Source organism: Colias philodice, chromosome 25 (genome assembly GCF_061535455.1).
Source record: "Colias philodice isolate Cphi_HAF_F1 chromosome 25, ilColPhil1 Martin Lab GWU primary, whole genome shotgun sequence".
NCBI lineage: Eukaryota > Metazoa > Arthropoda > Insecta > Lepidoptera > Pieridae > Colias > Colias philodice.
Genome location: NC_143110.1, coordinates 7,668,079 through 7,686,067, shown reverse-complemented (window position 1 = coordinate 7,686,067; position 17,989 = coordinate 7,668,079). Strand labels below are relative to the sequence as shown.

Below are 17,989 nucleotides of genomic sequence, written 5' to 3'. Positions count from 1 at the left end.
ATGTGTAGACGCTTTTGTGTGTTTAATCGGTGTGGAGAATGGATATAATTAACTATATATGTAAAATAATTCTTATTAAAAGCTATGATCTAAGCTTGTTTCGGAAGTAAATGAAAGATATACGAAACAGACCGGTATAGGCCAGATACTTATTTTCTTCAGTTATGAATAGTTAAATGTCTAAATGCGTCTGTTATTTGGATATTTAAAAATAAATTACGCTTCTATACTTATTTTCCTTTTAATATAATAGCTTCAAATTGTGCTCAAAGTGATGTAGTTAATATGGTTCTTAGTCCATTCTCTATTTCCGTGGGTTATAAAAGTAATAATAGATTCAATTTCTTACAAAATATTTTTTTTTTTTGTATACCCACAATTCCATAAAATAAACTTTTATAACCCATTACATAAGTGTGACTGCGTGTTTGTTTTCTAGTTTAAACGTTGGATGTTCAAAGCACAACAAAATCAACTTGTCAAGATGTGTTCAAGTCCTAGTGTTAGATCATGTTATTACCTATTTATTTTTATTTATTTGTAAAATTTATTTATTTGTTTTTCAAATTAAACTCTACCTAGACGTGTTTGTGTTTTAATGTAGACTTTAATGTTGGGAATTGTGCCGTCAAGGATTGTACGAAATGGGTAAGTCCGCCATCTTGTTGTTGACACAAAATGGCGTCTCTCATGCACGTGGTAGCATGGTTGCTATGTAACAATGATGCTTACTGACATTAGTATATGAAATAAATAAATTATTAGATGTGCATGTTATTTTAGTGACGATAAACGAAAAAAACTAATGAATTATTTTCTATTTTCAATTACAGCGTTTCTATCTACTTTTCTGGCGTCCACTTTAGTTCGTAAGGTTTTATTTTATTTACATTTTTTTTCGGTTTTTCACGCCTCATACACAGCGATGTGGTTTCGCGCATGCTTTAGTTTTCAAGGACATCACATACATACATAAGAAATATGTCGTTGAAATGTGAATATCAAATCTCTTAAATAGATTTTTTTGGATTATTAGATATTAATATATAGTAATATAATATTTTAACACATTATTGAATTCTTATTAAGTGCGTTTAAGGTAATTAATTCAGCCAAAAAATATCGCAATACCACTCAAATACTAGAGTTTAATAAGCAAACTATGGGCTTACGCAATATGTACAACTCTTTATAACTCTGTTTAAAAATCTTCACATCTTTTTTTCACAATTATATTACAAGCGCAACGCTATAAAATATTTTTACTAAATGCACTATTTTCCAATATCAATCACTTAAAACGGACCTTTAAACGGGTTATTCACCTTTTACTTAGCTTACTATACGATTTGTAACACATATTTTGAATTTTAATGACGTTCAAAGTAAATCTACAGTTTCCAGCGTTATCAAAGATAAGATGAATCTGTTGATTATCTCAATATAGCCTCTTATAAAAGCTATTCAAATATCATTCTTATTAACTACAAAATAGAGTTTATTTTGGTTTGGATTAAGGCAAATAATGAATCAATACGACTTTGTTCTTGAAGGAATTAGTTATAGTTTTATATCGAAGGAATTCAGTTTTTATAAAAATAGTTTAAATAAATTTAAATTTAATGTTTTTATGAATATATTTTGAATAAATTTTGCCAAAATAATGTCTAGTGATAGTGATGGAGTTATAGTGCCTTTTGGAAGGACTGTCTTCTTGTATATAATGAAGTTTCTAAGAGAATATCAAGATTGTGAGAGTGAGTAAAGTTTATTCGACGTTGGTCGATATTTGGTTTAGTTAAAGTAAATAATTGCGAAGTATTTATAGTAGGTTATATCAGTAGTAGAAAAGTATATTTTACACCATTATGTTTTCAAATTGCAGGATTATATTATAAGAATATAGATAGTATTGAATATTAAAAGTGTATCCAATTTTACTCGTAAAACAAACAGTTTATAATAGTAATGAATCGATGTAATATTTTAGTTAATGTTTATATATTTTAGTCGGTAAATGTTACAAATGGTAAATATGTATATTCTTAATAGATACATGATTCCAATTGCATTCACATCAAAGCTTCATTCCAATGTTTTTTTTATCCATTGTATATAAAACATTAGTAAAGGTTTTTAAGATCTCACGTACTTTATTTATCAAATAGAAACATAAGATGCATGAGCATGGTACAATTATGTTCATTGATTTTATTATTAGGAAAATTTCTTAATCGATGTGAAGAATATATGTATATTATTTACTTTCATAATAATGAATTTACTTTAAAAGAGGTAGGATTATCTCAGTAAGGTACTTTATGAACATATTAAATTATATTTAACTGTGTCATTTAGGTATTATATAAATGTTAATTCGTACCACATCCCTTTTTAGGTATTAAATTTTACATAGGAAATTCCCAATTCCCCAAACTTAAAATTATAGGTATTAAACAACAAAAGCTACAAGGAATCGACGAGTATATTTTATTAAAAATAGGTCCAATTAGTTAGTAATATTTTATTTAACTAATATATACTTCTCGAGCATACCAGAGCAAGATCTATTTCTGGTCAAAAGTATCTTTAATAATGTATTCATTACTAAATAGGTTTAGAGACATTTAATGCCTACTAAACAACTATCAAACCGTCAAAAAACCAATTTTTATACCCCCATAATAAATTTCCAGCATGTGCAGCAACCAGACCGCAATCGCTACCAGGTGCAGAAGTCCTAAACGCAGCTCCGGCCAGTCTGACCAGTTTAACTCCAGACCACCAGCTGCGGGAGGACTTCACCATGCTGGCCAAGGATCTGGTCACCAGCTTGAAGAGTATTGTTGCTACATTGGTGAGCTATGTTAAATAATTCATTTTACAGAGTTAAAATGCTTTATAAATGGCAATAAGGCAGAACAACGCAAGCAAGCGCTTCTAAAGCAAGAACTTTTATAACGAAGGTTTCGTTTTCGTTTCGTTTCGTCGTACATTTCTCTCAAATTTATACACAGAACGTCTCGGCAAATTCTATAGCATTCTAGACCCTTTATATTGGGTTAATTTTAAATAAAAACCTATATATTCAACACAGGTATGTGAACGAGGCCGTCTGCGAGCGGCAATGGAAGCAGCAGACACTACAACCGCGCCCAGTGGAGTTGTAGCGGCGTTACGTACGAACCTCTCTACTGCGTTGCAACAGAATTCTGGTGAGAGATACAACAACCACTATTTGCTTTTAATGCTATTTTTAATGGCTGGGAATTTGTTTATTGATTATTATTTAAAATATTATAAATGTTTCGGGACAATTTTCACACAAGGTACGATCTGATCCCATACTAAGCTTTCGCTTGTGTTATGGAAACCAGATGGATGATAAACATACATATATATAATTTTAAATAAATGCTTATATAGATAATTAACAGCCAGATACAGAGCAAACATCTATGTTCATCACACAAATATTTGCCTCGGGTGGAAATCGAACCCACGACCATTGGCTTGGAAGGCAGGGTCACTACCAACCAAGCCAACCGGCCAGTCAATTTGTTTATTATATTTGACTATATCGATTTAAATTATTATATGACTAGGAATCTTGCTTCTGAGTTTTTTAAATACCTTGTAATATTAAAAACTGGATTAACATGTTAGATTGTGAGAGGCTAGGCGTTGCCCCGGCATAGCAAAAAGACTCGGGTTCGAATCCCGCCTCGTGATCGAAATTTTTTATTTCTTTAAAAAATTAATATTTATAAGTAGGTAAATTAATTTTAAGTGACTTGTATTTAAGTAGTTAAGCTCTTTAGCAAACTCAGGATGGACCAACAAGGCAAAAAAGTGATAAATTATGTGTTTACACGCAATTAATCACTTAAAATTTAGTTAACTACTTATCAACGTGTGTAAACCAGCCATAATATTAAGTGCAAGTGCATAAGTAATGACGTGCGAAGTGTCCCGCGCAGAGCTGCGGTCGCGGCTGTCGCGTATACACGATGCGTCTGACCTTGCTGAGATATCTTCTATGGGGGCTAACTCGGATCATGTGAGTTGCTTTTTTTCATAGGTAATAGTAGAATTAAGATGTATTTGTTGTTAGTTGTTCGTATTTTTAAAGGTCATTAACCTAGTTCTTGCAGAGTATAATTCAAATTCAAATTATTAGTATAACACAAATCATTAAAATCGGTGCAGCCTCTCTTGAGTAAAAAGTAGTGTGAACAAATAAAAAAGGTACTTTCAATTTGAAATTAAAACTAATTAAAAAAAAAACAAATGTAATGCTAGATTGTGAAGTGAAAATGTTACTACAATAGTAATATTTATCTAAAAATAGATGGAAAATATAATTACACCCTCTTCAAAAGTTTCACAAAATATTTGATAGGTTGGGTATCAATGGTTTAGGGCTGATTTTTCAATCCGCGGTTAAAACTTATTCGTCGAATAATGTATAAAACTACCATTTTAAAAACGTATTCTAATTGCCCGTATTTGACAGTTTACGTGACATTTTAATAATATCGTGTAATACTTTATTGGATGGATAAGTTTTATCCAAGCATTGAAAAATCGGCCCTTAGTGAAATAAATAGAAAATCCATAAATTTAATACATTTTACAATAATTATTATCTTACAATCCACAGAACCACCAATTCAAGCACTCGCTGAGCTACAGTTCGTCGTGCGTGTCCGCGTCTGAGTTCTTTGACGCGGAGGAACATGACAACGGCGAAATTAAACAGAACGAGATTATTAATGCTGATGAGGTTAGTGTAGGTTTTTTTTTATTAAAATATATTAAATGAAATTCGCTTGTACTACGTTCACGATAAGGTCATAAGTTAGTTTTCGGGTTGGTAATATTGTATCTAGTGTAGAATTTAAAAATAAGCAATCTTCTCAATATTTTACAGTGAAACCTGGTTAAGTGAGACATCAAGGGACCGGCAATGTCGTTTCACTTATAGAGGTATTCCACTTACCCAGTGTCTCAGATATACAGGTATAAATAAATATCTGTCTCATTTACAGAGGGTTCCAATATTAATTTGACATTTTCCAAATAAACATCTGTATGACAGTAAAGCGAAACTAAAACTGAAGGTAATTGAAGCTCAAAATTAGTACTTACGTACTTGGAATTACGTGTGGAATTTGTGGGTAGAATAAGAATGAGTAAACAAACAATGTTATCTCAGTTACAGAGGTTTATGCATATAAAATTTACTCGCTGTCTCAGTTATAGAGGTAACTATGATGATAAATCGAAAGAACAAATCCCAGATATAGAGGTTTACCTCGTCCCACTAACAGAGGTAATTCAGTGCCAAAGTGTTGGGACCTCAGCATGAGTTCCAGTTATGGAGGTTTCTCACTTATCCAGGTCCCACTTAACCAAGTTTCACTGTATTATTTAGGGTATAAGAATATCTATGAATGTTAACTTTCGCCGTGTAATATTCACACTTAACTACAATTATTTGAATTTTATCGGCTCATTTTTATTTAACTTCTAATTTCATAAAAATACCAACCAGAAACATTTTTCTAAACATAATAATATAACAACATAAATTCAAAATTAATCTCTTAATGTTAGATATATAGTATAGATATTTGTATATTTAGTCTCGGTATGTTTTCCAGACAGGTGTGATAGAGTTAGATGGTGATTCGTCATCGGAAGCGGGATCGCTCAGCAGTGAGGAGGGATCCGCTAGTTCTGATAACAGCGATGCTGCCAGTAAGTTTGAAATATTTTGTTGATCTACACTAATATTATAAAGAGGAAAACTTTGTTTGTTTGTTTGTAATAGGCTCATAAACTACTGGACCGATTTTAAAATCTCTTTCACCATTCGAATTTCGAAAGCTACATTATCCACGAGTTATATAGGTTTTATCCCGAAAATTCCACGGAAACGGGAACTATGCGAGTTTTTCTTTGAAACCGCGGGCGGAGCCGCCGGCGGAAAGCCAGTCAATAATAATCATATGGGAAAGAGGTCTGTGTCAGTCATTAGTAATGAGTTGGGATTACCATTGGGTAAAGTATTTTAAAGAGGTGAAACGTTTTTCAGTATTTCTTTTAAGAGAAATCTTACAAATCTTGCTGCATTGAAACATCAGAGAGGATAATATTTAATTTCATTGCTAGAAATAGAATCAGTCGACTGTTAAACAGAAGCACTATGAAATGTGGCAAATTAGCCAGAATGACTTGTCTCTTCTTTCTAACTTGATTTGTCTCTTTTTCGATAGTTGTCATGCCATTTTAATTTAAGGTCTTATTGAATTTTAAGATTGAATGTTGTGTTGGCAACTTATCTACACACAATTCTACTATAAATGCGAAAGTTTGTGAGGATGGATGTATGTATGTATGTTTGCTACTCTTTCACGCAAATACTTCTGAACCGATTACAATGAAATTTAGAACACATATAGAGGGTAACGTGGACTATAACATAGAAATAAGTTTTATCCCGGAAATCCCACGTGTAGTGTATGTCAGTGAAAGAGAGGGAAGTATTATGTCATCTCTTGCGCACGTGCAACGGTAACACCGCTCACACAGCTCAGTTGGCTGCAGGCGGTCGGAGTGAGAGGGCACGCGCGTCTAAGAGCCGATAATAGGGAAGGATATACACTACACCACGGGAACGGGAACTATGCGGGTTTTTCTTTGAAAACGCGGGCGGAAAGCTAGTAGCAAATAATTGAATGGTATCCTCCCCCTCCCGAGCAGTGGTATCAGCGGAGCAGACGGTCCCGTGCGGGACGGGCCAGTGGTCCCGGCGCCGCGTGCTGCCCGCCCCCCGCCCCACCCCCGGGGGACCCAGCTTGTGGAACCTGCTGTATAAGAATATCGGCAAGGATCTCAGCCAGATATCCATGCCCGTGACGATCAATGAGCCGCTTAATATGCTGCAGGTAAGCAGTAATTAGTTCTATATTTTTATTATATTATTTTCCACTATTGAATAATATATCTACTTCTCTGTAATATAATAATGATGCTCCTTCTCTTTTATAGTGTCACTAACTCTACTTATTTAGTTCTAATGTTATATATAGATGACTAAATTATTTCGTTTATATATTGTAATCGGTGATTCAAACTTCTTATTCAGTTATTTGTTAGTACAGATGTCTGACAGAAAATTAAATAAGTCCTTTTCTTAATTAAAAAAAAATAGATTTTTAATGCAGACGACTGTCTCGTCGTCGAAACGCACACGAACTGACCGATTCAACTTATTAAAATTTAAATCGGGTTGTAACTTATATCTACAACTTTTGACTTATATTTTATGTCAAACAAAAAAATTTTTTTTATTCAGGGTTTGGCAAGCATTTGACCAACGCTTCGCCTCTGAAAAGCGATAAGCGTGGCCTAGGATGGAGCATGCTGACCTAGATGCTATTCACTTTTCTTTTGAAAAGAATAATGATATTTTATCGCATTACAGCGTCTCTGCGAAGAGCTCGAATACTCCGAACTGCTCGACGCAGCAGCTGCGTGCGACAACGCAGTAGAGCGTATGTCGCTGGTGGCCGCGTTCGCGGTGAGCGCGTACGCTGCGTCCGCGCACCGCGCTGCGTCCAAACCGTTCAACCCGCTGCTGGCGGAGACTTACGAGTGTGTGCGGGAGGATAAGGGGTTTAGATTCCTGGCTGAACAGGTGAGGCTCTAGGTAGAGCAGATAGTCGCCTTTTTTCCAAAGGACGTCCGGGCGTACGGCGGGATACCACCCTTATCTGGTGGAAATGCCGACTGCACGCACAGCACGCATTGCGTCTTCCTTCTTAATGCGAGCTGCCAAAGAGTGGAATTCTCTGCCGGCGTCCATCTTTCCACAGAAGTATAACATGGGAATTTTCAAGAGACGAATTAACAGGCACTTTCTAGGCGGGCGTGACTTACCACCTTAAATCTCGTCACCACTTTCCATCAGGTGGGACTGGGGTCAAACGTCCACCTATCTATGTATAAAAAAAGAGAGCATGTAGAGCTGTCAACGTAATGATTAGGATGATTTAGCAAGTGTGTAGAGCAGGGGGAGACCCCTGCTCTACACACTTGCTAAATCATCCTAATCATAAATCATCCTAGAGCCTCTGGGTGGAGCAAGTTTGTAGAGCGGACAGGGTTGGTGGCTTTCGCCATAGAGCTACTTATAGCTCGCTAGTAACGCGATAGAGTGCATATGTTTGGTTTTGGGTAGGTATTTCTTGTTTCTGTGACGAAGCCGTACGCGTGTTATCAGTTGCAGCATTCACAATATGCTGATAAACATGTTTCACTTTCCTGACTTTACGTATACGCTATCGTATTAGTGAAATAAGTGGCTGTGTTGGTTGGCTAAGTGTAAACCTAAGTTTTATAAGTCTACATAATTTTACTATGTTACACGTTTTACGTGTATAGTAGAGCCATTTTAATAGGCAACATTTGACAGTTCAACAAAATTCAACAACGTAACCTAGTAACGACAACATAGAATAACATGATATTTCGTTTTGTTAGAACTGCACATTTGCTTAACTTTTTTCAATTACGACCACATATTTATAATAATAATGACCGATACAAGTAATTTTAAGATTTCATTTTACTGATAAACCATTCTAAACATAATAAACAATTTCTGAATTGAAGAACTGACGTCGCTACAATTTTGTGTCAATAAACCTTTTTTCTTTTTAAATACCAGAGACGTTACTCTAAAAATCGAAAACTGACATCTAGAATCGAATGCATTGATTACTTGTGAATAAAAATCACCATAAATTAATAAATTCGATTGACAAATGTTTCAAATCCGTATCGATTAATTCACTTTAATCGATGTTTTTAAGCAGGTTACCTCTCTTCGAAGATAAAATTGATAGACGTCAAATGTTGCCTATTAAATTGGCTCGACTATAATAACAAGTATGATTCAGGAACTTGACAAGCGCGACATTATTAATATATTGAGATAACTCACCGTGTAATAATATATTTTATGTATGCCAATTATATTTTTTATTTTCTACTAGTGGTCCGCCCCGGCTTCGCCCGTGGTACCTACATGTTTAAACTATCCTATCTCTCAAGTTGGATCGAACTGCACATGGTGTGCGAATTTTATTATAATCGGTTAAGTGGTTTAGGAGTCTATTGAGGACAAACATTGTGACACGAGATTTATATATATTAAGATAATCGTTTATTTGTATTTGCAGGTGTCTCACCACCCGCCAATATCAGCATGCCACGCGGAATCCAACCGTTGGGTGTTCTGGCAAGAAGCGAGGATCAAAACTAAGTTCTGGGGAAAATCTATGGAGTTTCAACCCGCGGGGAGAGTTCATCTTACTTTGTTGACTACGGGCGACCATTATGTGTGGAATAAGGTGGAATATTGCATTGTTTATAAATATTACTGTCTTTTCAGAAATAGAAGTATAAAAATGAAAAATACGAAACGGTACGGTCAACATAAATTGAATTAACTGTGATAAAAAGAAGAATAGAATAAATCTTACTACTGGTGAAAACAAATACAAATTCTGTTATGATAACCATGTTATACATTATTTACCAAGTTTAAAACTAAGTGGCATTGTAAAGCATCGACGTCATCTTTAATGAAAAATATTACGAGTTTGTACTTGAGTATTAAACACTCTGTTAAATTATACACTCTATAAATAATTAAACACTCTATAAAAATATAGTTATTGCATAAAGTTAATGTATAAGAGTTTTCTAAAATGTTTATTTATATATTTAAACAGGTAACGACATGCGTACACAATCTATTCGGCGGCCAGCGGTGGGTGGACCAGTACGGCGATATGCACATCACTTGCCAGGGATCCGATATTAGCTGTAAACTGAACTTTGTTAAGGTAAATTATGCTTTTGTTTAAGTGTTGTTTTTGTTTTATTGTTCTGTAACATAATTATTGAACTGAAATTCCGTCTACCTTAGTGGGCAAGGGGCAGATGCATTATTCATACATCTGTTTCACTGATCGGCCTTTTGTGCCTTCTGTGTCAGCTGTTCAGTGGCACCATGGACCCAATATACTCTAGAGTATATTGGGTCAATGGTGGCACTGACAGTTTGCCGGTTGTCATGGATGTTTGTTTTTTCGGTTGCTAGTTTGTGTGTAATTATGGAAAAAGTGGTATTTTATAATACTCGTTTATTGCATAAAATAAAAATCCATTATAATTCAATCATCAAAAGAATTATACAATAGGTGTGAATTTTGCAATGTTCTCAAGAAGCTTCGTCTCCGGACATTCCACACTGGACGTATATTAGACCACTCATGTCGTATTAAACTTGTCAAATTATTTACTTTTATTATTTTTAAATTTACAATTTAGCAACTCAACGAAAACAATAGCATCGCAGCGCCCTCTCGATGTTAACCTTTTGAAGCGAAACTGAGTGATATGGGGACAAAAAATAGCAGTTGGGTTTTTAAGCTATTGCATAGCTTCTATCGCGGGCCTTGAGCGCGGAGACCGAATCCAGAAATTTAGTAACGAAAAACCTCACGCTCCCCACTCCGACGGGCGCGGAGGTGTGGCTTGAAGGCATAGCATGCAATAGCTTTATCGCGGCAGTCCCCGAGTGCCACACGTCTTTTTTTATTGAATAATTGTTGTTAACAGGCGAGCTCATGGTCGTCCACCCGGCACGAGGTCCGCGGTGCAGTACTGTCGGGCCGCAGCACAGCGCTGCGGCTGCACGGGCGCTGGTCCGAGGCGCTGCACGCGGGGGAGCCGCCCGCCGCGCGCTGCCTGTGGCGGCCCGGTGAGTGGGGGGGGAGTAGCTTAGTGCATGGTCGTCCACCCGGCACGAGGTCCGCGGTGCAGTACTGTCGGGCCGCAGCACAGCGCTGCGGCTGCACGGGCGCTGGTCCGAGGCGCTGCACGCGGGGGAGCCGCCCGCCGCGCGCTGCCTGTGGCGGCCCGGTGAGTGGGGGGGGAGTAGCTTAGTGCATGGTCGTCCACCCGGCACGAGGTCCGCGGTGCAGTACTGTCGGGCCGCAGCACAGCGCTGCGGCTGCACGGGCGCTGGTCCGAGGCGCTGCACGCGGGGGAGCCGCCCGCCGCGCGCTGCCTGTGGCGGCCCGGTGAGTGGGGGGGGAGTAGCTTAGTGCATGGTCGTCCACCCGGCACGAGGTCCGCGGTGCAGTACTGTCGGGCCGCAGCACAGCGCTGCGGCTGCACGGGCGCTGGTCCGAGGCGCTGCACGCGGGGGAGCCGCCCGCCGCGCGCTGCCTGTGGCGGCCCGGTGAGTGGGGGGGGAGTAGCTTAGTGCATGGTCGTCCACCCGGCACGAGGTCCGCGGTGCAGTACTGTCGGGCCGCAGCACAGCGCTGCGGCTGCACGGGCGCTGGTCCGAGGCGCTGCACGCGGGGGAGCCGCCCGCCGCGCGCTGCCTGTGGCGGCCCGGTGAGTGGGGGGGGAGTAGCTTAGTGCATGGTCGTCCACCCGGCACGAGGTCCGCGGTGCAGTACTGTCGGGCCGCAGCACAGCGCTGCGGCTGCACGGGCGCTGGTCCGAGGCGCTGCACGCGGGGGAGCCGCCCGCCGCGCGCTGCCTGTGGCGGCCCGGTGAGTGGGGGGGGAGTAGCTTAGTGCATGGTCGTCCACCCGGCACGAGGTCCGCGGTGCAGTACTGTCGGGCCGCAGCACAGCGCTGCGGCTGCACGGGCGCTGGTCCGAGGCGCTGCACGCGGGGGAGCCGCCCGCCGCGCGCTGCCTGTGGCGGCCCGGTGAGTGGGGGGGGAGTAGCTTAGTGCATGGTCGTCCACCCGGCACGAGGTCCGCGGTGCAGTACTGTCGGGCCGCAGCACAGCGCTGCGGCTGCACGGGCGCTGGTCCGAGGCGCTGCACGCGGGGGAGCCGCCCGCCGCGCGCTGCCTGTGGCGGCCCGGTGAGTGGGGGGGGAGTAGCTTAGTGCATGGTCGTCCACCCGGCACGAGGTCCGCGGTGCAGTACTGTCGGGCCGCAGCACAGCGCTGCGGCTGCACGGGCGCTGGTCCGAGGCGCTGCACGCGGGGGAGCCGCCCGCCGCGCGCTGCCTGTGGCGGCCCGGTGAGTGGGGGGGGAGTAGCTTAGTGCATGGTCGTCCACCCGGCACGAGGTCCGCGGTGCAGTACTGTCGGGCCGCAGCACAGCGCTGCGGCTGCACGGGCGCTGGTCCGAGGCGCTGCACGCGGGGGAGCCGCCCGCCGCGCGCTGCCTGTGGCGGCCCGGTGAGTGGGGGGGGAGTAGCTTAGTGCATGGTCGTCCACCCGGCACGAGGTCCGCGGTGCAGTACTGTCGGGCCGCAGCACAGCGCTGCGGCTGCACGGGCGCTGGTCCGAGGCGCTGCACGCGGGGGAGCCGCCCGCCGCGCGCTGCCTGTGGCGGCCCGGTGAGTGGTGGGGGAGTAGCTTAGTGCATGGTCGTCCACCCGGCACGAGGTCCGCGGTGCAGTACTGTCGGGCCGCAGCACAGCGCTGCGGCTGCACGGGCGCTGGTCCGAGGCGCTGCACGCGGGGGAGCCGCCCGCCGCGCGCTGCCTGTGGCGGCCCGGTGAGTGGGGGGGGAGTAGCTTAGTGCATGGTCGTCCACCCGGCACGAGGTCCGCGGTGCAGTACTGTCGGGCCGCAGCACAGCGCTGCGGCTGCACGGGCGCTGGTCCGAGGCGCTGCACGCGGGGGAGCCGCCCGCCGCGCGCTGCCTGTGGCGGCCCGGTGAGTGGGGGGGGAGTAGCTTAGTGCATGGTCGTCCACCCGGCACGAGGTCCGCGGTGCAGTACTGTCGGGCCGCAGCACAGCGCTGCGGCTGCACGGGCGCTGGTCCGAGGCGCTGCACGCGGGGGAGCCGCCCGCCGCGCGCTGCCTGTGGCGGCCCGGTGAGTGGGGGGGGAGTAGCTTAGTGCATGGTCGTCCACCCGGCACGAGGTCCGCGGTGCAGTACTGTCGGGCCGCAGCACAGCGCTGCGGCTGCACGGGCGCTGGTCCGAGGCGCTGCACGCGGGGGAGCCGCCCGCCGCGCGCTGCCTGTGGCGGCCCGGTGAGTGGGGGGGGAGTAGCTTAGTGCATGGTCGTCCACCCGGCACGAGGTCCGCGGTGCAGTACTGTCGGGCCGCAGCACAGCGCTGCGGCTGCACGGGCGCTGGTCCGAGGCGCTGCACGCGGGGGAGCCGCCCGCCGCGCGCTGCCTGTGGCGGCCCGGTGAGTGGGGGGGGAGTAGCTTAGTGCATGGTCGTCCACCCGGCACGAGGTCCGCGGTGCAGTACTGTCGGGCCGCAGCACAGCGCTGCGGCTGCACGGGCGCTGGTCCGAGGCGCTGCACGCGGGGGAGCCGCCCGCCGCGCGCTGCCTGTGGCGGCCCGGTGAGTGGGGGGGGAGTAGCTTAGTGCATGGTCGTCCACCCGGCACGAGGTCCGCGGTGCAGTACTGTCGGGCCGCAGCACAGCGCTGCGGCTGCACGGGCGCTGGTCCGAGGCGCTGCACGCGGGGGAGCCGCCCGCCGCGCGCTGCCTGTGGCGGCCCGGTGAGTGGGGGTACATGGGGGGAAGTAATTATGGGGGGATAACATGAAGTGCGGTACTATCGGGCCGCTCGAATACACATACACGACTATGCTTGTAACGCCCTTTAAATGGGGAGGGAAAGTTAAGTCGATTCTGACACTCCACAACCAAATCTCGCTCGCTTCGCTCGCTCGACTCTGTCGTTTGTTTAAAATTGACGTAAACTTGCTCGTCGCTTCGGTCCTCGCAAACTTATTCCTACTTTACCTTTGAAAACTAATTATACCTAAATCTAAATCAATAACGAACTTTATCTAAGTTTTATAAACAATAATTTCAAATTGTTTCGAGTAACGGTACATTTACATTAAACAAACAAAAAGCAAAAGCATTGTATGGGCTGCTGAGTTGATATGATATCCCATACACTCCTTTAGTTGATAAATTGATAGTTTGATAGATGATGTAAAACACGTTATTGCTTTTGATCACTATTCTGTTGATTGATACTTTAAACTAATGATAATAATATGATATGATGATATTTGATAGTTGATGATATTAATTGATAGTTGATAATGATATTAATTGATATAGCACGTACACCCCGAGCGCTTTACACGAGCCGCGAGCGCAGACTAACTGGGTGAAGATGTTCTTGTCATCATAATGAAATAAGATCGTGTAAAGCGCTGAGTCAGGATGTACGGCTAGCCCGTACAAGCATTACATATATCGTAATATTTTAATGTAAATAAGAACTCGAATTCAGTATTAAAACATTAAATAATATCTTTTCGAACACATTATTAGAACAACGAAAGAATGTCTACACTATAAGAATTTAACATAGGATAAGAATGAGCATTCATTCATTTGATCTAAATACACCATAATAAAAATCTTTCCGTTTTTTTTCATTGCCGCAACGCGACACAATCGCTGCAATAACGTCTTTATTGATTTCTAACCAAAAAGATGTTAACAAAAATTTATTGAAGTGAAACTTCTTTATCGGGGTTGGAAAAAAATTTTAATGTAACATTTTTTCGTTACGCGTGACATTTTTCCGTTACGCGCCATCTTTTTCTTATCCCTACCACGCGTGAACGACGTATTTCTGTAAAGTTGCATATAGTAAATTACTTTTTTGAAAAATAAGGTCATAAAGAAGTTTCACTTCTTACGTGTGTACACTAGTTCACGCACACATTTTTTTCTTTTTCAAAAATTTGTAATTATACTTTCTAGCATATAAATATTTGTCCACAGGCACTATGCCGCCAGACTATGAGCTATACTACGGGTTCACTCGTTTCGCGATGGAACTCAACGAAATGGAGCCCGGTATGAAAGAGACCTTACCGCACACTGACACTAGGTTCAGGTACGTCAAAATTATTTGCGCTACTATTGACAAAATAGATTATTTCTTTAAAATCTTCGATTATTAAGAACAGTTAAAAATCACACAGTCCTATACAAAGACGAATTTAAAACTACCCTTAAATGTCATTGTCAAAGTTCTAATTAAAAGAAACAAATGTCAAAGCAAAATCGAGCTTATTCGTATTGCATTAAGCTGTATTCGCTAAATGTAAAAAAAAATATTTATAAAAAATGTACTTGTAAAAAATATACAGGATTATGATAAGGAAAATAATAATGGTTCCGACAAATAAATAAATCTCCAGCTATCTCTGTCCGACTTTTATTCTAATTTACCAGCGTTATAATAATATACCGACAAAAAAATTCAAAGCATACCGAATAAAATACCTAAATTTTGCTGACACCTATGAACACAATCAAATTACATTTCTACTTAAAAATATATTAAACTTCGAATAACAAAACTAAACTTCTGAATAAAATACTGAACCTCCGACGAGATTACTGGGTTACTGACAACAGAGGTCATGTCAAAATAATCATTCTTTTACGAATTTTATGAGTTATTTAATTTTCTAGTGTTGGTTACCAAATATATTTTTTAACTCTCAACATTGATGAAAATACCGAAACTGGTCGGACCGCGCGATCGGCTCCGTCGACGCGCAAAAAAAAATCAAGTTTAGGTTAGGTTAGCCGTTAGGTTAGGTTAGGTTAGGTTTCTTAAAAAAAAAAACTACACAGAAATAGGAGCCCCGCGAAGCGGGGCTCCGTCGACGCGCAGAAAAAAATCAAGTTTAGGTTAGGTTAGCCGTTAGGTTAGGTTAGGTTAGGTTTCTTAAAAAAAAACTACACAGAAATAGGAGCCCCGCGAAGCGGGGCTCCGTCGACGCGCAAAAAAAAAATCAAGTTTAGGTTAGGTTAGGTTAGGTTAGGTTTCTTAAAAGAAAAATATGCAACAGAAAGTTCAGAAACCGTTTTATTCTTTGCTCCCTGTACCTGTAGTAACTTTTAGTAAGTACATTTTTGTATTTTTAATAACTTTCTGGACAAGCGCCAACAATAGAAATTTAAGTATAACATTGTAGTAAAAATAGCACAGAGTTTATGAAAAATTAAATGTAATTGATGAATTTCTAGTTGGCAAGTAAAGGTAATAATTACAAAGCATTGTTATCAGTAGAACATAATTTTATATGGTAAAAAAGTATTACAGCAATTAACAGTCATAAGATTTTTTCTAAGATTTAAGTATATCATTCGGTCGTTTCGTCATTTTTAGTCGGACAGAAGTAGTCGGAGGTTTAGTATTTCGGGCAGTAAATATTATATTTTTAGTAAGGACATTTTTAAATTTATTATCGGAGCTTTTATTACTACCCTTATGATAATAGTCTTGTTTGGTATAGAAAATCATTGCGTTCGTTTAGATAGGATATCAATTAAAAAAGCCGTGTGTCACTCGGGGACTGCCGCGGTAAAGCTATTGCATGCTATGCCTTCAAGCCACACCTCCGCGCCCGTCGGAGTGGGGATCGTGAGGTTTTTCGTTACGCAATTTCTGTATTCGGTCCCCGCGCTCAAGGCCCGCGATAGAAGCTATGCAATAGCTTAAAAAGCTTGACAAAAATGTATGTATGTTTCTCCATCAGGCCGGACCAGCGAGCCCTAGAGGAAGGTGATGTAGAAGCGGCTGAACAATTTAAGCTAGAGTTGGAACAAGCGCAACGTGAAAGACGTCGTACTACAGTTGATCACGTGCCTGCTTGGTTCCGGTGAGTGACACTTAAGTTATACTCAAACTTAGCTATAAACTCAAACTCAATCTCAAACAATTATTTATTCAATTAGAATTCTTCTAGAAGCACTTTTGAATCGTCATAACATAATATTTAACATTTACCACCAACCAACCAAATCGAATTAAAACTAAAAGTACCCTCATTTTTGAAGTGAAGTGACTTCTTTAGGCACAAGTTTCACTTTTGACACATGTGCTCGGCACACACGCTCTTTTTGCTTTTTTTTTGGCTAAGTACTCAAATTCAAAGTTAAAGTCATATCTTACAAACACACAACAAACGTCTTATTAAAAGTGATATTAAATAGAAATTAAAAAATACTGTTATACTCTTAGTTGATTCATTACTACTGCGTGTCTTGGAAATAAGAAAGCCTTCATTTTTTTTTTCAAAAATTGTTACTCGCAACCATCTATACGAACTCGCATTTGACCCATGTTTTTTAACAATTTCTTCTCTATTTTCCCTTAGAAAATCACTCGAAGACGGCGAGGAGACGTGGGTGTTCGGCGGCGAGTACTGGAAGGCGCGCGAGGCGGGCTTCCCGCTGCTCGCCGCGCCGCCGCTCTGGTGACCGCGCCGCACCACCGTGCGTATATGCGTTACACTAAACGCAGTGTGTGCGTTTTTGGGGGATACGATAAAAAGTTAGACAGCTAGTCGCTCTGGTGACCGCGCCGCAGAACATTTAAAAATTGCCAAAACGTCAAACAATTGTTTTTGTTTCTTAAAAAATATCATAATATAGGAAAAAAAATGAGTCAGGCTTGTGTTACGTCATCAGCGTAACAAACTTAATGTTCTTTTATTCTTGATAATTAATATCTACTAGCTGCGCCGCTCGGTTTCACCCGCATGGCTCCGCTCCAGTTGGTCTTAGCGTGATAACATATAGCCTATAACCTTCATCGATAAATGGGCTATCTAACACCGAAATAATTTTTCAAATCGGACCAGTAGTTCCTGAGATTAGCGCGTTCAAACAAGCAAACTCTTCAGCTTTATAATATTAAGTATAAATAAGTATAGATGATTTTCTTATATGATTTTGTTTTATTTCCAGAATACTTCGCGAGAGGTGCTCTGCTAGAGGTTGTGCTTGCCGCTTCCAGCTTACTAACTATTAACTACTTACTACTTGCTACCGGTTACTACAAACTACTTACTACTTAGTGCGCCGTGATCAGACTGCGAATGACTACCGTGTATTACGCACAAAATTTGTTTTGTTCAAGACA

The 17,989-nt window shown here is 41.8% G+C and overlaps 1 protein-coding gene across 1 annotated transcript in view; it reads left to right on the top strand.

The window, feature by feature from the left end:
* LOC149477510 (oxysterol-binding protein-related protein 3-like) overlaps window positions 1-17,989 on the top strand; it is a 24,411-nt gene extending 6,422 nt beyond the window's left edge. The window contains exons 6-19 of the mRNA XM_089710517.1: window positions 2,697-2,857; window positions 3,098-3,215; window positions 3,969-4,060; window positions 4,664-4,786; window positions 5,667-5,763; window positions 6,769-6,953; window positions 7,493-7,705; window positions 9,252-9,422; window positions 9,807-9,920; window positions 10,699-10,840; window positions 14,830-14,944; window positions 16,602-16,724; window positions 17,223-17,340; window positions 17,815-17,989. Coding sequence (XP_089566643.1) covers window positions 2,697-2,857; window positions 3,098-3,215; window positions 3,969-4,060; window positions 4,664-4,786; window positions 5,667-5,763; window positions 6,769-6,953; window positions 7,493-7,705; window positions 9,252-9,422; window positions 9,807-9,920; window positions 10,699-10,840; window positions 14,830-14,944; window positions 16,602-16,724; window positions 17,223-17,325 — 1,757 coding nt within the window. The 3' untranslated portion in view covers window positions 17,326-17,340; window positions 17,815-17,989. The remainder of the gene's footprint in view (window positions 1-2,696; window positions 2,858-3,097; window positions 3,216-3,968; window positions 4,061-4,663; window positions 4,787-5,666; window positions 5,764-6,768; window positions 6,954-7,492; window positions 7,706-9,251; window positions 9,423-9,806; window positions 9,921-10,698; window positions 10,841-14,829; window positions 14,945-16,601; window positions 16,725-17,222; window positions 17,341-17,814) is intronic.